At 40.7% G+C, this 20765-nt stretch overlaps 4 protein-coding genes and 1 long non-coding RNA gene across 6 annotated transcripts; 3 read left to right on the top strand and 2 right to left on the bottom strand.

The window, feature by feature from the left end:
• Positions 1-2877: 2877 nt before the first annotated feature.
• Positions 2878-7020, top strand: LOC6560836 (carbonic anhydrase 4). 2 transcript variants are annotated; one of them, XM_043214267.1, is made up of 3 exons: positions 2878-3026; positions 6030-6088; positions 6143-7020. In XM_043214267.1, the coding sequence occupies exons 2-3, from the start codon at positions 6030-6032 to the stop codon at positions 6906-6908; spliced, it is 825 nt and encodes a 274-aa protein (XP_043070202.1). In that variant the 5' UTR covers positions 2878-3026; the 3' UTR covers positions 6909-7020. The 2 variants fall into 2 exon arrangements, with proteins under 2 accessions (XP_043070202.1, XP_001987589.2); XM_001987553.3 differs by having other exon boundaries at positions 2879-3026; positions 6030-7020.
• A 275-nt stretch (positions 7021-7295) lies between these two features.
• Positions 7296-8450, bottom strand: LOC116805008. Its single transcript, XR_004364977.2, has 2 exons — positions 7480-8450; positions 7296-7407 (listed from the first exon to the last, which is right to left on the bottom strand). It is a non-coding gene; the product is annotated as an uncharacterized LOC116805008 (long non-coding RNA).
• A 1928-nt stretch (positions 8451-10378) lies between these two features.
• On the bottom strand, positions 10379-10699 carry LOC6560737 (daisho1). Its single transcript, XM_001987554.3, has 2 exons — positions 10600-10699; positions 10379-10512 (listed from the first exon to the last, which is right to left on the bottom strand). Exons 1-2 carry the CDS (start codon positions 10673-10675, stop codon positions 10460-10462), a joined length of 129 nt encoding a protein of 42 aa, XP_001987590.1. The 5' UTR covers positions 10676-10699; the 3' UTR covers positions 10379-10459.
• An 803-nt stretch (positions 10700-11502) lies between these two features.
• LOC116805036 (daisho2) lies at positions 11503-11775 on the top strand. The gene is made up of 2 exons (XM_032734744.1): positions 11503-11589; positions 11666-11775. The coding sequence occupies exons 1-2, from the start codon at positions 11523-11525 to the stop codon at positions 11737-11739; spliced, it is 141 nt and encodes a 46-aa protein (XP_032590635.1). The 5' UTR covers positions 11503-11522; the 3' UTR covers positions 11740-11775.
• A 63-nt stretch (positions 11776-11838) lies between these two features.
• On the top strand, positions 11839-20458 carry LOC6560738 (inositol-pentakisphosphate 2-kinase). The gene is made up of 10 exons (XM_032734743.1): positions 11839-12015; positions 12077-12731; positions 13507-13683; positions 14338-14438; positions 16220-16504; positions 16599-16657; positions 17331-17477; positions 18422-19181; positions 20024-20229; positions 20305-20458. Exons 2-10 carry the CDS (start codon positions 12380-12382, stop codon positions 20453-20455), a joined length of 2238 nt encoding a protein of 745 aa, XP_032590634.1. The 5' UTR covers positions 11839-12015; positions 12077-12379; the 3' UTR covers positions 20456-20458.
• Positions 20459-20765: the final 307 nt, after the last annotated feature.

Below are 20765 nucleotides of genomic sequence, written 5' to 3' on the forward strand. Positions count from 1 at the left end.
TCGTAGTGTATGAGAAGAGAGAGAGAGAGAGGGGGGGAATGAAAGAGAGGATATTTTGAAATGGAATTTCATTTAAAGCTGTCGCCTTGGCTACTTTCGTAATTGGCTGTAATTTGATACATATAGCTTAAATAGCCCAGACACAAAGTCCTCATCGATACACTTTCAATAGTTTTTGTGCTCTGCTGAGATAGTAGTCGAAACTTTAGCAGTCGAAACTTCTTCGCAGAACTTTGTCGCTCGCTTATCTGAGCAACAGCAACTGGAGAGGGTATTATAACAATGCCAGTATACGTAAGCAAAAGTCAATGCCAATGTGTTGACAGCTTGTTGGCGCACATACACATACATATGTGCAGCATGTGCAGAAAGTTGTTGGCCAGTTCAAATGTATTGTACACAAATGCATTTTCAACAACTGCCAGAAACTAAAAACTATAAGCCACTTTCACTCTCTCAGGTCCTTGCTTCAAAATTGCTACGTTTTTGCCTTTCAATTTGAACTTCTGCTGACAAAGGAAAACAAAACGTCAACGTGCAAAAGTTCTTCGGGCACAATGCAAAAGCATGTCCAAAGTTATGCCACGGCATTATTTGGAATTGAATTAGATGCGTTTGCCATCCACAATGTGCCCTCAAATACACTTCTACTCTCAAGTCTAAGCTACCCTTCTTTCCCCTCGAATACTATCACACAATCACATTCGCATTAGGACCAAGCTGGCATCAGTTCAATTGCCTGATCATAAGTTGCATTGGAATGCCTCAAGTTTGGCTTCCTTCACATGTGTCACTCACAACGTTTTGATCCCTGTTCAGCCATTAAATTTCAGTCAAAGATTGTCGACTTATATGGTAAGTGCATTAGGACAACTAGCTGTCAAAAACTTTACTCAAATTTAATTTAAGGCATTAGCTAGTTATCTTATAAGAATATAACGACAAACTAGTTAAATCTATTTATGCACACCTCTAGGTTAATACTACCATCAATGTTGGAAAAGCGATTCCAACTCGAAATTCATGTTAATATTATACCAGACAATAAATGTGTTTTGTAATGCTTTGCACGAAATTTTAATTAGCTTATTTGCTCTACAACCTGAGTAGCAGCAACACACAACTTTAGTTAGCAAAACATGAGATTAAGTATTTAAATCGTATTGCATCACTCTCAATTTTCTGGTTTTTAGCAAATTATTTCTTCTAAAAGTGTAGGGTATTTAGGCATTTCACTTTATTCATATTCAGAATACACAGTTTCCATTGATTTTATGGCAATGGGCTTTCTGAAATTTCTGAACTTCCTGTGGTGGCTGCTGCTGCTTAAATCAGTAAGTATTTCATCAAAAGTTTCAATCAAAAAGTTTGCTGTAAACAGAGAATTTACCTTGCTATTTGTATACAAAGTAGCTGGCATCATATACTCGTACTTGTGCCGAATTAATCCTTTTAATTTTGAAAGTTTTGAACCAAAAAATACACGAAAAAAGGGCAAACATGCGACGCACTCTCTCTTTCACTCTCCTTCTGTATCTCTCTCTCTCTCTCTCTCTCTCCCTGTCTCTCTCTCTATACCTCACTCTCAATCTCTGTCTCTATCTGCAAAAGTTTTTTAATAACATGCCCAAAGAGCTGAAGACAGTGCGCGACCCGACCAAGTTATCAACTCGCTAAAGTAGCGGGAATAAATTTAGCATTTCCCCACGTACTTTGCATACATTTCTGCACTTGGTCATGATGGAGCCTGACAACAATAACAGCAATAACAACAACAACAACAACAACAACAACTGCAGCAGCAGCTGCAATTGGAGTGACTTCTCGGCCCGCATTCTGGCCAAGACTAGCAAAAAGTTTAGCATCAGCTGCGCCTGGGGGCCCCTCACTCTCTCACTCCCTCCCTCCCTGACTGACTGTCTCCATCTCGAGCTTGGACAGCTCAACTGCAAATACAAGTTATTATAATTTCTTTTCAATTTCCTCAAAGCAAATAGCAAACGTTGGCAAAATATGATGAGCTAAGAACTAAGAGCTAAGAGCACAAATTTCGAATGCAAGCAACGTTGGATTAGAAAACTGATAGTGTCCTAGGGGGGTGTAGATGGCATGTCCAAACAGAAATCCTTGACGTCTTGGTCAAATAAAACCCATTTTCTTTGGTCGTCTTGTCATTTTCGTCGTTTTTCTTTCTTTTTTTTTTTGTGGAATATCTGCAGACATTTTGCATAATTCCTGGCAAACAAGCAATTTGTAGCCATTTGAAACATTTCACTGACGCCATTTTAAGTGGCTGTCGAGAACGATGACTTCAACAGGACCTAGATTGCACTTGCCAATCCCGTCGTCACAATCACACTCACAGTCCACAGTCCACAGTCCTTAGTCCATAGTCTGCATAAAAGGCACAATAACTTCTCTGCTTGCCAATTTGATCTTATCACAGCCAAGACATTTCAAATAGAACGGCTAATTTGATTAAAATACAAAATATAATACAGCAAATTGAAAAACAAGCTTGACAATTTCTCGTTGCATCCGACGCAATGGCAAAAGTGCTTCAAGAAAATTAGAACTTAAATAAAACATAAATTTACATATTTTTTTGGGTGGACAGACGGTCGTCATGCGTACGCAACGAAATTACATTTTAAATGAGTTCGTAGACAAAAAAATAAAATGATTTTGACCTGATAAGATGCAGAAAAGCCAGAACAAGAATATTAAAATATAGAATTAGTACTTTCGAGTATTGTCTGTGAGATTGTGATAGCCTGTACTTATACGCATAGAGAACACAGTCAACTGCTTTCACAATAAACTTCGTACTAAAGGGAGGAAGTCGGTGTTAAGAAATAAATTAACAATATTGTCCATCTTTTGTGGAATTGTTGGAAAATCTCTTGGAAAATCAACGAGTTGATTGACATTTATTTGAAAGTCATTCGTAGCCAAAGTAATCGCTTAAATGAATTGAATCTTTCTGTATTGGGTCTGTTTTGCAATTGGCGCTGCGGGAATCAAAGGTGAGTCCATGGAACGAACCGGTGAATAATGGTTGAAACTTGCCGCTGACATAATTCAGAACTTTATTGCACGCATCTGGTAACTTGGCTAATAGAAGTTTGGTGCGATAAAAGCAATAACAACAACCAAAAATACAGTGACTTGCAAAATAATTTGCAAGCGTATTTCAGTTTTTGCCTGCGCACCGACCTCGATGGCAACACAGTCTACAGAAACTGGGCAACAAATATAATAAATTCAATATTAAGTTGTGCCTATGTCAAAAGTGCACACACACACACACACACACACACACACACACACACACACAGTGTGTGTAAGCTCACGCATTCAACAATATTTGTGCTTTGCAAGTCAAAAGTTATCGCCAGCAACAGCAACAGCCGCAGCCGGAGGCAGTAGCTCCCCAAAAATAGGCGACTGCAGCTACCTAAAGCACCCAACCTGTCCCCCTTTTGGCCATTCCTGTGCCACTCGCTGGCTCTCCACTGCTCACCCACTCGCTCGCTCTCTCCGCCCATTTCCTGTCCCTGCAGCCTGTGTGTGTTGCTGTTTATGACTTGCTTTCGCAGCCATAAATAAACTTACTCTGGCAGGTAATCATTTTCCGCCCAACACCCAGCCTGTAGCCTTCTGCCCCTGCCCCTGCCCCAGTCCCTGCCTCTGTCTCTGCCTCTGGCCACTTTGGTTCAACGTTTGTGTTTCGCACCCGCCGACTTAGCTTTGTGCTCTGTGTACACTGAAACAGCTCATGTTGTGCGAATTTTTGTTCTTATTGTTTACACAATGTGGTTTCAATTTAATTACTGCACAACAGTTATATTGACGCTGCTCCATTAGCCCACACACAGACTGGCAACAACCTGTTCAGCTCGTAACCTTAAGCTTGTCAATTGCAAGCGACGGTTGCGGCTTTTCCAATTACTGTGTGTTGTGTGTGTGTGTGTGTGTGGATGTGTGTGTATGTGTATGTGTGTGTATGTGTATGTGTGTGTGTGTGTGTGTGTGTGTGTGTGTGTGTGTGAATCGCATTAACCGCAACAAACAGTCTGCATTTTCTGCATCAGTTAACCGAGTGCACTGAGCTTATACCAATCCAGGCTTCCCTCACAATTTAAAAAACAATAGTCGAAAATCATATTGTGATAAATGAATTTCTCAATTATTTTGAATTTATTTCTCTTGTCCATTTTTGTAAATTTCTCTCATCGCTCGCCCTCTCTTATGGGACAGCAAATTTCCCATTGGAGAAAAATAAGGTTGCCATGCTAAAATATACAATACAATAAACTAAAATATAAATAGTAAATACAATTGAATACATGCATAGGACGCAGCGCACTATTCTTAATATGCCTTTCAATACTATTTGTCTACAGTAATCAAGAGTAAGAATATCTGAAAATATATTCGATATTAACTATTTAATTTTTGTATCTTGCTACGTTTCTTATTGCATACTTTTGGGCATTTTCTAATAGCGGATGATCTTTTTGAAAAAGGATGGCAGCGCTACGCAGGAGCTAATAGCTGGCAGCTGGACAGCGCTTTCAGTTGCCAGACTTTGCAGAAGAAGTCGGCCAGTTTGTTGTTAAGAGTCGTTCAAATGAGTCAGTTGCAGAAATAGATTAATAGTGCACCTAAATTTGGAAACACAATTTTTAAGTTTACCAAAATCTTTGAACAGTTTTGTTAATAATTATTATAAACAGTTCTTTAAATCGCGTGTACATAATATGATAACAGCAACAATTGAAATTTTCAATCAGTACACATCTTTTTATTCTTCAGTTAGTTGCGTTTAGTTTTGTGGAATTTCGTGTAATTATTTAATGTTTCGGAACATTTTAATCATTCCGTGTAATCTTCTTGTTTTGCCAGCTTTTAGCTGACAAAGCTCTGGCAAGAGATGTTTGCTGATTATTTTATATATTCGCCTGCAAATCCCAATGCAATTTCAGTTTTCGGGTTGTGGGCGCCTAACTATTCTACAACTTTTAATGGACTCCCACACACACACACACACACACTTACAAATACATATGTACATCCACATGAGAGACGGCCTGTGCACGTATAATTACATTGCACAATATTTAGAATTGGGCTTTAGCTTATGGCCAAATAGGTGCCTCAGGTTGGCAACAACTTTGCCCACTTCATATTTCATAAAAACATGCATTATGACTATTTTATGAAGCACGCGTCCGAAAAGTTTGCCAACAACGCTGGAGTTGCAGCAGGAGTTGCAGGACTCGCTCCTTTATGCATTGGAATTTATTTAAGTTGCTGCCAGGCAAGTTGTTGTTCGGCTTCACATTCTGCTCACTGTGTAGATTGTGGTACCTTGTTAGTGCATGTTGTTCATGACAGCTCCAATTCTCTGCAAATTCATGGTTATATATGGTTAACATTGGCCTGTCAATAAGGGCGTCCGTCGTCCATCGCCTGGTAGCCTCAATTGTATACTAACATTGTGCTGAAATCGGTTTCGGGTTATTCATTGTCCAGTTGCCTGTGAAGTGCATTCGATTTGCATTTAGCTGCAGAACGTACCCATTCAGTTGCAGGCCCATTCATTCAATCGTTTTTCCAGTGCCATCAATAGAACGCTTAAGGCTCCTTTTCAGTTGACTTAAATGAGTCAATCAGTCAATATCTAATTGGCTAATTTCATGAGCCTTTGCAACTCAATACGCATCTCTGTTTATGATCAATACTGAAAGTAAACATTAGGCACTGCTTTAAACAAATGCCATGGTTTGCTTACAAGCCCTCTTGTGATCAATTTAGTAGTCAACAGTACTAAATAGCATTAATTGAAATACTCAACGGGTAGAACTAACTTACAAAGGGAAAAGTACTCGCAAAACTTAAAACAGGATTTAAAAAAAATGCCTAAAATGATAAATCGAAGATTTAAATTATAATTGTGCAATTTGATATCATAAATATATTGTTAAAAATCACATACATTCTCACTTCTCATGTAAAATCTCTAGATGATTGTCATGCTTGCTGATTGGTTGAGCTTCGGGTGGAACGGAATCTTCTCTTTAGTGTCCGCAATTATGAAAAATGTATACGAATCGAAATATTTAATGTCGTGTTACAGTATTATTTTAGCGCTGATAATGCTGTTGCACATAAAATCGATCTTTGATATTGTGGACTTTGTAAGGAAGCCAAGAGAACAACAGCAGCAACAACAACAATCGCCGATCGACATTGTGCGCAGCACCGCTATCAATATTAATCGGAAGGGGTTGCTGCACTGGCTCTGCTATGATGAACTGCCGCCGGCAATCTTGCTGTCGAACAATGGGAGGACGGTGATGGTAAACATCTCAGCGGCACCAGATTGCGTGCCGCATCTCAGTTCCAATTATTTTCCTGGAAATTATTACTTTGTGGAGGCGATCTTCAAGTGGGGCAGCACAGAGCACTCGATAGACTCGAGGAACTATGTGCTCGAGATGCAGGTACTGCATGCCACCAATTGGCGAGGTGGCCATTTCGACTACGTAACCGTCTCCTATATGTTCCAACGGAGGCGCAACTATAAAAACATCCAACTGAGTCCCATTGTGGATAATTTGCGTGGGATCGTTCAGCCCGGTTCGGTCATCGAGCTGCCCCCCATCAATTTGGCCGATTTGATCAAGCCCTTCCATAAGGATTACTATAGCTACTTGGGCAGCTATGACAATGGCAACACCGTTCTGCGCACCCTCTGGCTAATGTGCCCGAATATTGTCTACATTGGCGCCAATCAATTAGCCAAATTCCGCACAATCTGTAATTCCAATGGATGTCGCATTGTCCATAATGCATGTCAGTTGCAGCCAATTAACAGCTCGGCACTCGTCTATAACCGATGAGTATAAAAATGCTTTTTCTTACATTTTCTTTTTTCTGTTATTGTGCTTAATAAATTGTTAAGGAACTTATTGCTTCGACGATTCTGTATTCAATCGTGTGCGGGAATAAATATACTACTCATTGCTGATGTATAAAGGCTTGTGAAAAATAATACTCAATTTGCTTGGACTAAATCTCATTTGTGATTTAAGATTGAAGATTTAGTATTTCTTGCTTAGTTTTCGATCCAAGATTAAGATAATATTCATTTTGAGAGCTGGTTATATCTTAAGCAATTCGCAGAATATTTTTTAAATATTCACGATACTTCAGAGGCATTACAAAATGAATGCCATACATCGAACCTGAACACTGAAATCCATAGAATTAATTGAACAACAATCATGTTTCAATGGTATTTATAGTTTTTTTTTTAATATCATATTGTAGGTAAAATTACTTATCAGCCCGTAAAAATGCCCTGAGCATTGTTGGTTTGTATGAGCAGAGTGCCTTGAGCTGGAAGTAGAGAATGATAGTTGTAGAAAGATGATTTCTACGCCTTCAAGCACAAGTAGCTAGAATACTTACGTTCTGGGGCGGCAGACGCCAGGGCCACAATCATAGCGAATACAAAGCCACAGATCTTTATGAATTGCATGTTTATAATAAAGCTGAACTGAAGCGCTGTCTCTCAAATTCTGATGTGTTCGATTGATTCGCTATCGCTTTTATAGCGACAATCGCAGCAAATACAGCATCTATTTTCTCGGCTCGGGATTTGCCCGGCAGCGTAAATAAAAAACCCAGGCAATTTCAAAGATTCAACCCGGTTCTCAGAGTATTTGTGTGTGATTGTGTGTAGTCAATTTGAATTCGTGATTGGCCAACTCTTGAGCACAGTTCGAAGCTGCGTTATTTGACTGAATGTCTGGGAATGCATTGGAGCACATAGTCAAAGTCAGTTAGAATTTCGATTTGCATCAGATCGACAGAAAGAGAAAAATCAATTCACTTGGGAATTTGCTCATTTTGTTTGTTAGCTGCTCTTTGTGGCACGTTTTGGGCCAACACTACTTGACTTTGCCAAGGCTATACCCGTTGAAATTAATTTCCAATAAACGCTAGCGGCCAACCCGCATAGCAGCAGAACTAGGAGGAGCTGCTACCATTCCTGATTATACTTGGTTAGCGATTTTTGGGGCATCATAGTTCGAGGTGCCCTCAAATTCACTTTGATACTGGGATGAAAGTGTGCATGGGTTCTGGGTTCTCAGACCCGCTGGCGAAAATCGTTGCAAATTCCATGAGGCCAATTATTTTTTGGTAAACCACCACACAGTCCAAACAATGGCACCCGTCATTGACTGCTCCACACACACACTTATACACACAATGCAGGGCTATTTTGCCACAGCAACTGTTGCCAGCCATTTGAGAGGATGAAGGAGTATGGGGGGGTGGGGGCAGTGCGCACATAAATTGTTGTTAGCTGGAATTTGTGCAGTTGAAAATCAAAAGGATTAGCTAACGCCTGAGTCTGGGCCTGGTTCTATTGCCAGTTTCTTGGGCTGCCAATGGGCAACTGATGCCGATGCCAACGCTGATGTCGACGTCGACCGCAAAGTTGCCGCCAGTCATACGAGCTGTTTGCCAGGCAACGTCCATTACAATTTACTTCAGGCGTAAAACCAGCCAAGGAAATATTTGCGGCAAAAGTTTAAAATAATTGTTGATGTAACGAACCATACAACGCTGCCCAATATGGAACAATGGCCCCGGGAATGTACTGTAACAGAAAGAAAAACAGGAGCATCGGGACAACCAAATAGTTTTCGCTTTAGAAAATTGTTGAAAGTTTTTGGCCGAGTACAACACAGAAGTATCAACGCGGCTTTTTAGGTCTGGACCTAACCACAAGCCGAACCAAATCAAGTTGCTCTCGGTTAGCCCAGCTTTCGTCATCTTGTCAGTCTGACGGTGGGTCCAGTTTGTTGGCAATGCACTTAGAACAATCTGATAATCATTCATATTTCCATAAGAGCACATATATACTAGACACAGTAAAATGACATTTTAAAAGCTCTGAATTGATAACAGTGCTATTTTTACTGCCCGCACTGTATATTCGGGTGCACGTATTAGCGCCGGACGGGGCATTTCCAGACTTACTATCAATTCAATTTCAATAACAACAAAGTCAGCACATCTGATAGTTGCTGCTAAAACCAGTTTTTAGAATCATTATAATTACGCATTGGTAATGCAAGCAGTCACAGCTAATTTATATAGACATATACTCGCCGCAAATACCCTTTACTTTCAATATGAAATATAGCAATGAGCAAAAAATAGGAATAATAACATATTGTTTGTTTCTGGCGGGGCTAAAGATATAGTAGACCGATGCTTATAATTTTTTGTCGGAAGGTAAGTAGCAAAATAACACTTGAAACTATGCATTTTGATTGCGAAATCTTGGTAAGCATATAAGTTTTTGATGGGGTAACTTATTTTACGACGGATAGCTCAGCTATATCAAAAGTAATCCGATCTAACCGATTATGACATATGTATTGAACTGAATGCATGCACATGGAAATGGACCCTCTTTGTATAGTGTATAAGAGCAGTCTCTACTAAGCCACAACCAGAATATTTACATTATCAAGCGTTATGAATGAGTAGACACTTTACTTGAAAATCTCTTAGAATTCATTAGAGTAAACTGGTAATAGGAGCAGGTTTACATTAATTAGTATAAATTCAAATTCCAGGAAATGTAAATACTGCTTAGCGCACAGCCAATTTCTTGATAACTTTTTACCATACTTATTACAAATGATATCTGCATGGGTTATTTTAGACTTATTGCGTGACTGAGCAATTTTATGTCTCAAACTAATTATAAAGCTAGATTAATTCAAGTTTTGTTTTGCAAATAATTGATGTAGGCCTTACTGGAATTAATTGTTAAAATTTCCATCAACATCTCCGAGCACTTTATGCATTTTCTAAAACCCCCTTTAGGCAATGAAATGTATTTCTTTGCGAGTGTATTCACTGTATTCATATCTGCTGGCAGATGTTGTCTGTATGATTGATACCAAGTCAATCGATCGATTGATTGAGGTTGCTTCTACTGCGGCTGAAATTATTATCAAACTGGAATTTTGCAGGCTAAAAAATTGTCTATCAGTGCAGCTACTAATGATCTCAGATGCCCTTCAGCGGCTCATTATTGTTTGACATTTCACATGCACTGAATGGAATCTCAGCAGAAGCCTCAGAGATACGCTGATTATTATTTATAATTGTATTCTATTTAACACTGCTGCCGAACAAAACAACAAATATTAAATATTTTTAGCTGAAAGTTGACAATTTGCTAACTTTTACATCACTGAAATGAATGAAAGAAATTGTCCTTTATCCCATTACTTTTCAATTTTCTGAAAATCCCCTTTTGCCCAATTTAAAGACAAGAATGTAAATATGTTGAACACATTGTATATTTAGTTTAACACATCCGTTATATTTATGTAAGCAATTCAGTTATTTGTCTTAGAAGTTAACCAGTGCGAATGTATTGAACGTTGTCGGTCTGGACAAGCACAGTGCCAGCTGTGAAAACAAATAAAAATAAAAGAAACCAAGGAACATGATTAGGAACATTCGTAAATAGTTTGTTAACATGCTGATAAAACTTACGTTTGGGGACGGGCTCAGCGCTGGCGAAGGCGGCGAACATGGCCAAAAGAACTGCAGCAGCTTTGAAGAATTGCATATTGATTGTTGATGTTGTCTGTATGGTTGACACTGATTTGATTCAATCTGTGAGCGCAAGCGATCTTTTATAGCTGCCCCGACTGCGGTTGCTTGAACGGGATTTTCCCAACGAATTGGAATTTTTGCGGGTGAGAGATCGTACGTTTGGCACTTGTAATCTGTCTTGCCTATCGCTAGTAGCGCATTATTGCTTGACATTTAACGTGAACTCAAACCTGGATAGATACTATGAAACAAGGAGGCGAGAAGCGGATCCAGTTTTTGCACTGAAACAGGCTGATGGATTTTAATTAATAGGTTATTGTTTCCTATTTAAAATGATATCGCTAGAACCTATAAATCTGACACATACGTGTGTATATTTGTATATGTATAACATATAAACACATTTAATATTTACACTCAAAAAAATTAAAACATACAATTTTGAACAATTTAAACTTAGACTTAGGTATGCTGATAGTAAGATGATATGGATGATTGAGTACGCATTGTTTATATACATATGTGTAATATTTATACCATGTTTAATATATATTTACCATTCATAATAAATAAGCCAATTTACGATTTAGCATTTCATCCTAGCCTAAGTAATTTTAAGCGAAGCGCATTCAAGTAAACATTTAAGAAACACAAATACATATCAACTTGAGTTATCAGTTCTATCGGTCATGGCTCTGGGTGTTTTCTACTTACAAAAAAAACCTGGCTGATTAAAAGTAGCCACTGGAATTTCCAGCCTCGCTCAAATCACTTCCACTCGAGAGCAGGCAGGCAGCTATAAAAGCGCAGAGTGTGGCGTTCGCTTGTCATACTGTCAGAATTAATCAACAAGCAAAAACATGAACTGTCTGAAGATCTGCGGCTTTGTCTTCGCACTCATTGCGGCTCTCGCGAGTGCCAGTGCCTGTAATTATTATAATATATATATAAAATATAATCTGTTAATTAATCCAATTGTATTTTTTGTTTTTGTTTTTCGCAGCTACACAAGTGATTAATGCTAGCGGCCATACGTTGGTGCAGACGAGCACAGGTCAATACATTCGTAAAAATTAAACAAACGTTGCAATAAATGATGAAAAATAACTAAAACCAAAGTTTCTTAATTATTTGTTGGTTAGTTTAAAATGTGCGCATCCTTCCCCGACAGGTTTTGGTCACACCTCGACCTAATATGTCAACAGTTGGTATTTTTTTGGGCTTGATCGTCTATCAGCCGACCGCCACAAACAGCTGTTGCGCATTCGTTAAGTCTGGTCCCACAGCTTGCTAAGCCTAGTTTCTTTGCTGTGATCAATACAGAAGTAAATAAAATACGGTCGCAGTTCTATCGTAAATATAAATTTGAAACAAATTAAATATGAATGCAAATTCATTTAAATCTGTGTTTCAGGCAACAAATTCTATAAAAGCAAATGCCATTCTTCGCATTGCCTACGCCAAACGGATTATCTTATCTCAAACTCAACAAAACAACAAAGTTGAACAAACGTGCCAAGCTGCAACAGCAACTACATCAAGAACAACAGCAACAAGAAAGACAAACCACAAAGGCCCAACCGCAACAACCCACAATCGGAAAAATAATCAACATTGGCGCGCCAGTGGGCAGACCACCAAGAACCGAGACGGACGCTTGTCGGTGTCAGTTGCATTTTGACAATACCAACGAACCGCAAACACCCGCGCAAAAGTCATGACAGCGCCTCTGCGGACAGTTGCAGCATCTCCATTGCCTTCGCCATCGCCTTCGCCGTCGCATCCCCTGCTTGCCACAGCTAAGACTCTAAACGCGCTGCTGCACATGCCCGATGCACCGCCGATGGAGATGAGCCAAATTGGGTTGATCTATCGGGCGGAGGGTAATGCAAATTTGGTGCTGGCGTTGCCGCAATTTAAAAAAGTTTTACGTTTGCCAAAAATGATATCCAGCAGTCGGCAGACGCAGCAGGCGCAAACGCAGCACAGTTGCCAGTTGCCCGCCGGGGCAGGACAGCCGGAAGGACAGCCCAGCGTTTCCGACCCAACGAAAGCATCAAGCGCTAAAGGTTGCTGCGATATATTTGTATAGCTTATATATATATATATATATATATATCTGTATTATATATGTATCTGTGCTGGCATGTTATTGTTGTTAATTTTGTGCAGGAAATGGTTGCGTGCAACTTCAAACACCCCAGCCTCCCTCGCTTCCTCGTCGCTTGCTTCCCTTGCCCTTGCAGCCGTAGCCAAAAGCAAAAGCAAACCCAGTCCTTCCTCTGGTGCTGGCCAATTTGTGTATAGTGCCATGCTTATTGCCCGCATGGCTGGCTTTTATTCTTGCTTTATACTTACGTCTATATTTGTTCATCTATGTCTGTGTATATATGCTTATATACAGTGGTTGCATTGAAGTGAAAACCTTCTCAAAATCAAGAACTGTCCAAAAAATCGAAAGTTCTCATTCTACTTTCAATATTTACACTTAATATCTTCTTTATTTTATGCTCATTTTAATTTCTTGAAGATTATCTACAGTAATTATTAAAGTTTACATATTTATAGTTTGTACAGAAAGATGTGATAATTTGAAATTAGAATAATAATCTCAAAAGCAATCTGAAAACATTTATTATTTATTATTTAAATTATTATATTTTATAATGTATAATATAATGCTTAAAAAGCAAGCAATGCTAATGGCGAGCGACCACTGTGTTGCTATGACCGTTGTCATATCGGTTTTTGTGGCTGGCTGTGCATCCTTTGGCCATTGCATCAGATGTGTTTATTTCATTTATCTTATTTCTTGCTTTGCTCTTGCTGTTGCTGTTGCTGTAGCTGTTGGTCCTGCCCCTTTTTTAGCTGGCGTCTTGACAATGCCGGATTTTATGGCTTATATCGAGATAATGCGCCGTCTATTAGGAAATGAGTTTGTCTGCACAGCGGATATTGTTGCCATACCAAAGGAAAGCGATATATTCTGGATAAACGAGCACATACGCGCCCACAGACCGGGTGAGTTCATCTAAACATGACTTTTTGTCAGATACTTTCTCTTTCTGTCATTCTCTCTCTCTCTCTCTCTCTGTCATTCTCTCTCTCTCTATATGTCTCTTTGTGTATGCGTGTTTTTATGTTTGCAAGTTTTTATGCTATCGACATCGACATCGGCAACATTTTGTATTTGATCAGTGCCGCTGCGATGCACATGGCCCCCGGCTTTGGCCAAGTTGGTTTTGGCCAACAGCCAGCGCCTTTTACCCCGCGCACTGAGCAATCAATCATAAACGAGTTTTTTATTGCATCTCTTTTACTGACGTCCGAGAATTGTCCAAGCTCACTCCAGTTTCTAAAATTGGCTCCTCCACACACACACACACACAGACACACAGGGGACTGATTAGTGCTGGCCAATAGTCGCAGCCATATATCAAAATTCGGTTTCTATATTGCTGGCCATGTAGTTGAGGCTTTGACTAGCAACAGGCTGCCGGGCAACAATTTATCATTGCCAGCCGCGCTAACCCAGCGGCATCTATATATCAATAATCGGCCAATGCGTCCGATGCTGATGCTGATGCTGCTTGTGTTGCAGTTGCTGTTGCTGTTGCTGTTGCTGTTGCTGTTGTTGCACTTTACATTCATGTTGTGCCACTTTTCCACTTGCAGTTTCGCGTCTGGATAAGGAATTTGTGGGGCCATTTGGTCTGATGCTGCCAGATGTGACCCAATTGCCTGCCACGTTCGATGTTTTACTTGCCAATTTACAGGTGAGTTTTCGGAGCTGCCCACAACCGGCATCAATGGGGACGAGGGTGCGCTCAGCTCAAATATATTGTATATTCTGTACAAGGACAATATTGGCATTTTTCGGCCATATGCGCTGCTTGCAGCTCACAGCTTGCTGCTCGCTGTGGTTTAGCTCGCCTTTGTGCACTATATAAAAACAAAATAGACGAATAAAACAACAACAAAAAAAGAGAAGAAATAAACAATTGCAGAGAAACCTAAGCCAGGATCCATGCCATGGACACATGCCCGTGGATGTGGGACATGGAAGCTAAGGCTACATAAATCAACGGTTCTTTGTTTTGAATTAAAGTGGGCAACAGTGTAAACACATTGTTGTTGCCATTGCCAGTGTTATTGTTGCTGCTTTTGTTGTTATTGTAGTTGCTGCTGTGGCCGGCAGCCAAAGCTGAAACCTTGCCTGGACCCGATGGCCGTTTCGGTTTGTGCGGTTGTAAAAGACGCCGAAATTGCTTTGAAAGTGCCGCCAAAGCTACTAGTTCAACATGCCCTATAAATATATATATATATATATATATATATATATCGATGCCCAGCAAGGGTAGATTAGATTTCATATTCGATGGGCAACTCAGTACCATTTGTGAGGGTGTATCGAGCTTAGTCTGAAAATCTTCGAATATTTCCCAATTGCTTAGCTTGATAAATATATTTTCCATATTATCCTATATACGATTTGGGTAGTATTTATTAATATCTATGCAAATTAAAAGGAAATGGAAATATTTAAAGATTGTTAATCTTTGTTTCAACATCTGACTATAAATTGAAACATGCTTTAAAATGTTAACTTTCCATTTTTAAATTTAGAAATTAATATAAAATTGCTTCTGTTTTGTTAGAGAATTGATGTGATATATTGTAGAATATAAACATGATATCTGCCATTATTTTAGAGCAAAATATTGGTAGTTGCTCAAGCGGGTGTTTTGATGGATATTTGGCAGAGGATATCATAATGGTCGAGGATTGAAGAAGTTGCGGCTTTTGGGGGCTGTGCACGACGGTTAAACATTCAATTTATGGCTTTGGTGCCAAAGCATTGACCGAAATAAAATTGCAAGAAGTGAAGGAAAAAACAATAGTTATGGCGCCATAACTAACGCCATATTGTGTGCCGTCCAGGATATGACTATGAATATGGGTAGCCCGTGGTCAGCTATAGGACGAAGTAGGGAAGCAAAACGGCCACTTTTAATTGTGGCTTTAAATGTTAATTTTCAATTTCAACTTGGTCTGCCGCACATGGAGTGCACATGGCATCGAGGATGAGCACGGAAATTCTCTCTCACCTGCTGGTGTCCAGCAAGCGCCATAACTCATCATACAATCAGCGCGGCAAACAACAACTTTTGTTTTATGTCACGGCAGTAGCAGCAACAACAGCAAGGACAATGGCAGGCAGTTACAGTTCATGTTCATACTTGCAACGATGTTCCTGCTCCTGCTCCAGCTCCAGCTCCAGCTCCTCTTTTTCTTTTTTGTTTTTCTGTGTACTTTTTTTTCTGCGCTCGTTGCTGTTGCTGTTGTTTGTGGCGCACTCAACTCCACTTCGCCACTCGTTGGCATTTTCAAGTCAAAATGGCGTCAATGCTGGAAAAAGTTTGCGCACGACAGACATCCTTTACCTTTACCCCTTACTCCTTACGCACCACTCACTGCTCATCTGACTATATTTACAACAGCAGGGGTAACAGCAACAATGAAAAGAGAAAAGTAAGCCAAACGATATAATTTGTAGGCAAAGGACATGAACGCGGACATGGATATCTGCAGCGCCAGCAGCAGGAGCAACAAGGACAGCAGCGGAATAACCCGTCTGGGCGATACATATGCCATCGAAATAAAACCGAAACAGGGCTGGCTCCAGTTGCCAAGTGATGTCAGCGATTTATTTGATTTAATGCCAGCGGGCGACGGGAAAACGGACTCGACCCCGGATCCGGCTAAGGTGCGGCCAACAGGGCCGTTGTTGTTAACCCCAAACAGGTGCCGGTGTCGCTATTGCAGCATGCAGTTCGTAAAGGTAAGTGGAGCTGGCAGGCTGGCAGGTGATGTGTGTGATGCCAAGTTGCTTGTTATTTGATTTACAAACGTTTTTCCTACTCTTTGTCCAACAGTTGCAGACGGGCAAAATCAAACGATTGGGCGACTATTGTCCATTGGAGCTATTCTCCGGGTAAGAGTTCTCTTCAACAAGTTCAATTCACACTGTGGATGCTCGGGGTCCTGTTCCTCGGCCTGATGCTCGGCGCTGCGAAAATGCCCTCAACTCATAAATTTCAATCTGCTCCATTTGCGTGTCCTGTCATGCTTCATAATTCCAACACTTTGGGGCTGCTGCTGGCGCTGCAACTGCTGCTGGTGTTTGGCGTGCGGCATGTTTTTACCTACAGGCACTTCGATGGCACTTTTTGCCGTATTCTGTATCCGGAGTCGGAGCCTTTACTATGTGGGCCTGTGTCTGGGGATCCCGCGGCTCATTCGCTTATTTGTGGCCCGCTGTTTTAAGTCATGCATGCATTCGTGCACGAAATTCAATTTGCTTGCGCTTTCATTCCGGTTTACCGCCTGCTTCGTATCCACTTTCGTTTCATCTCATTTTATTTTTATTTCTTTTCGTTTCGTTTCGTTTCATTTCGGCTTTTTACGGACTTGGCTTTGCGCTCAACACAAAATTGTGTTGCCCTGCCTTATTTCGAATTGCATTTATATCATCCATCCATCCATACATATTTGCACGTACACGTACACATACACATCCACATACACATACACACACATTTATGTTATAATAGTGTTATTTATATATATATATATGTGTGTATATATCTTATGTCTTTTTATTTTAGTACACCCGGTCGTATGCTCGATGCCTTGAATGCACTTTTCGCTTGTCCGCAAAATAATTTACGTGTATTTCAGAGCGGCAATTTAATTTATGGCGATCACGCGAATTCGATTTCCTGTGAAGAGCTGCACTCTCGAGTTTTTCCAAGGTAAGCCCAAATTGCTTCTTTTTTTTTCTCGTTTTGTTTTTTATCAATATGAAGAGCGTGCTTATATTTGTTGGGTACATTTATCGCTGTGAATTCTTGATTCTGATTTAAAGTAAACGAAAATCGTCGCAATCTTTGCTGTTATGGAGACGCTCTCAATGCTTAAATTATTTACAACGAATTTTAGCTAGAAATTCCTATGTCTACTTCCCTCTAGCGTTTTTGAATTAAATTTAATTTAAATGAAATCTCCTTCCATTTGTAATTCTCCGAAAAATTCTCATTGCCTCAAATAACAAAATTCTTTTGGCTTTCGCTATTTTGCCAAAGCAAGTTATTGTAAGCGACTATAATACTTATACAGAAGCCACACAAATTTCCATGGAAGCCATACAATTACAAGGCCAGCAAAACCCAAAAAGGGAGTAAAAGACAAAATATAAAAAAAATAAAACGCAAAAAAAAAAACAAATAGAATCTCAAACCAATTGTTCTGCACGCAAATATTCAATAAATAATGCAAGCAAAGGCCAAATACAAATTCTCGAGTGCTAACAGCTCAAATTGCCATTTTCCTCCTTTTCTTCCCTCCGCTCTCTCTCTCTCTCTCTCTCTCTCTCTCTCTCTCTCTCTCTCTCTCTCTCTCTCTCTCTCTCTCTCTCTGCCCGTCATGCTGCATTCCCTTATGTTTTGTTCACACATTTCAACACCTTTGCACATCGTTGACAAAAACCACCATCACAACAACAACAACAACAACATCAACTATCGCCCCCGCAAAATTGGAATGTGCATTGAAAATGCTGTCAAACGAAAATGCTGGGAAAACTCACCAATGCCAACGACGATGCCAATTGAACAAACCCACACCCAATCCCAATGCCAAACTCGATTCTCTTTCCCTCTGCAAACGCCATGGTCATAAAATCTTTCAAATTCTCTAGTGAAATTATGGCGCTTATAAAACATTTGCTGGTCGCCTGCCTGCTCAGGGAATACAACAACGAGCTGGCCAAAGAGTTAGAAACCCGCAGTCAGATTCAGAGTCCGAGCCAGAGCCAGAGCCAGAGCCAGAGTGTGAATTCGAGTCTAAATCTCAGCCACGTGGCAGGCGCTGCATTTTGGGAATCGCCATCCGTGCCATTTGGTGGCATGGAGACAAAAGCAGCTACAGAAATTTACGCAGCTAATGTTGATGTTGCTGCTGCTGCTGCTGCTGTTGTTACTGTGTCGAGTCACGTAAAAGAGCTAAAGCAGGTGAAAAAGCAGCAAGACACGAGAGAGAGGAAGGAGCAAAAAGAGGCTGACGATGGAATAGTTGAGTTTGTCGAAGCTGTTGTTGGTCAGCCACAGCGACGCTTTACAAGAGCAGCAGCTGAAAAAGCAATCCCAAGGTACACAAAGCGTGGCAAAATAGCAACGACAACGAGAACAACAACGTGCCAACGAGAAAGCACAACAACTGCGCCAACCAACTTGTCAACGAATGTGGCAATAGGAGCAACCCGAACGGAAGCGAAAACGGAAACGGAAACGGAAACACTGGCGACAGTGACTTCGACGACGACGATGACGACGACGACGACGACGACGACGACTCCGAATCCGAAAGCGACTCAAGTAGAGATCAACAAAGCGGAAATATTTCACTTACCAAAAAACTGTGTGCTTCAGAAAATTTTGCATTTGCAATTGCTGGTAAAGGTAAGTGAACAAACATTAAAAGAAGATAAAAGAAAATTGTCTGTCGTTTTTTGTTTATTTTTTATTTTGAGTCAATAAGCAATGCTCCAACTGCAGCTTCGGCCACCGCCTTTGATGGCCATCCAGTTGATGCTTTTAGTCATTTTTATACCCTATCAATGCGTTTTAAAACAATGTGTGTTTATATTTGTGGAAAAGTCAGCAGTAATCATCAAGTGCCCCATAAAGTCGATATTCTTACTTATTTGGATCCTCTAGCTGACAGTTGCCTTGGAGCTGTGACCCCTTACTTTTAATCCGCAAAGCTGGGAATTCTGAGAATGCTGACTGAGTATTCACGAACTTCTTTCAACATTAATTTAAGCAGCAGTCAAGGGACTTGAATTTTCCAAAGAGAGCCTTAGCTCAATGCTGTGCTCGTTGTTTATATGGACGTATTATGCTTAAGATCTGATTACAGAATACTATCTGGTCGAGCATGCTCTACTTTAACATATTTTATTCTGTTGTTGCTAGTTGAGTGCAGCAAGGAGAGTTGCACAAAGGCAGGCAACTACATTGAGTTACCTGGTCGATGTTTCGACAATGCTTCAAGCGAGAGTGCCTTCCTGCCAAAGGGAGGGCAATTGAAAGGGCAGCTAAACGGCAAACGGACACAGAGCGATACTCACGAAAGACGTCAAGGCCGGTGACGTAGTGGAGTAGTGGAGTAGAGCAGTGGGATTTGAGCTAGATGCTCAGTTGGACGCCAGCCAAGTGGCTGGCTGCCACCATTTTTGGCATTGTCAGTTTGTGTGCTGCTAAATCTAACGCTTGCAAACGCTTTTTCATGCCAATTACAGCGGCATTTTCATTACATGTGGCAAAAGGGATACGCTCAACATGCCACGCCCACCTATCAGGCGTTGCGTGCGCTCCTAAGCTCCACCGAAGAGGTCGATGTGGATAAACTGCCAGCAGAGCAGGCATACATGCTGGGTGCGACGGCTTTGGACTGCTCCATAATGCTGACGTTTCAGGAAATACGCTGCCCGGCCAAGCACATCAGGTAAGCAACCGCATCACACACACACACAGATACACACTGCCCCGTTGACAGCTAATCAGTGTTAACTTTTTGCAGCTCGTTGCAACCTTGGCTTGTCTGTGTGCAGGACCGTCAGTTTCTAACCAAGCTGAGCGTACTGGATTTGGATCCCAAGCCTGACAGTCACTACCATAAATTCATAAAGCACACACGCGAAATTGAAAAGTGCTGTCGACCATTAAATTAATTAGTAAAGTTCGCCACGCAAAACTAGAAACACACTCGCATCGAATTTGTGCTACCGTGTCTCTTTTTTCCTTTCCTTTCCCTTCCATTCCGCCCAGTCATTGTTGTTGCTGTTGTTGCTGTTGTTATTGGGCGCACCTCTTGGAAAACGTTTTTGCCCGCCGCTTTGCCGTTTCCAAACAGACCAGAGGCGAGTGCCAGTGCGAGTCGGTGAAAACAACAGGCAAAAAAACAGACAACAAAAATGGCACACCGTGAACACTCCTTAATTAATTTCCATGCGAGTGCGGAGCCAGGACAAGCTGGAGCCA

The sequence above is a fragment of the Drosophila grimshawi genome, unplaced genomic scaffold, assembly GCF_018153295.1.
Source record: "Drosophila grimshawi isolate 15287-2541.00 unplaced genomic scaffold, ASM1815329v1 contig_1369, whole genome shotgun sequence".
Classification (NCBI taxonomy): Eukaryota; Metazoa; Arthropoda; class Insecta; order Diptera; family Drosophilidae; genus Drosophila; species Drosophila grimshawi.

What these genes read in the sequence shown, in the direction of transcription:
- LOC6560737 (XM_001987554.3), bottom strand. Translation starts at nt 10,675, where the DNA reads ATGCAATTCTTCAAAGCTGCTGCAGTTCTTTTGGCCATGTTCGCCGCC. An exon ending in CGCTGAGCCCGTCCCCAAAC is followed by an intron (nt 10,513 to 10,599) that starts GTAAGTTTTATC and finishes TTGTTTTCACAG; the next exon opens with CTGGCACTGTGCTTGTCCAG.
- LOC116805036 (XM_032734744.1), top strand. Translation starts at nt 11,523, where the DNA reads ATGAACTGTCTGAAGATCTGCGGCTTTGTCTTCGCACTCATTGCGGCT. An exon ending in TCTCGCGAGTGCCAGTGCCT is followed by an intron (nt 11,590 to 11,665) that starts GTAATTATTATA and finishes TGTTTTTCGCAG; the next exon opens with CTACACAAGTGATTAATGCT.
- LOC6560738 (XM_032734743.1), top strand. Translation starts at nt 12,380, where the DNA reads ATGACAGCGCCTCTGCGGACAGTTGCAGCATCTCCATTGCCTTCGCCA. An exon ending in CCATTGGAGCTATTCTCCGG is followed by an intron (nt 16,658 to 17,330) that starts GTAAGAGTTCTC and finishes TTTTTATTTTAG; the next exon opens with TACACCCGGTCGTATGCTCG. An exon ending in CACTCTCGAGTTTTTCCAAG is followed by an intron (nt 17,478 to 18,421) that starts GTAAGCCCAAAT and finishes CAAATTCTCTAG; the next exon opens with TGAAATTATGGCGCTTATAA.
- LOC6560836 (XM_001987553.3), top strand. Translation starts at nt 6,030, where the DNA reads ATGATTGTCATGCTTGCTGATTGGTTGAGCTTCGGGTGGAACGGAATC.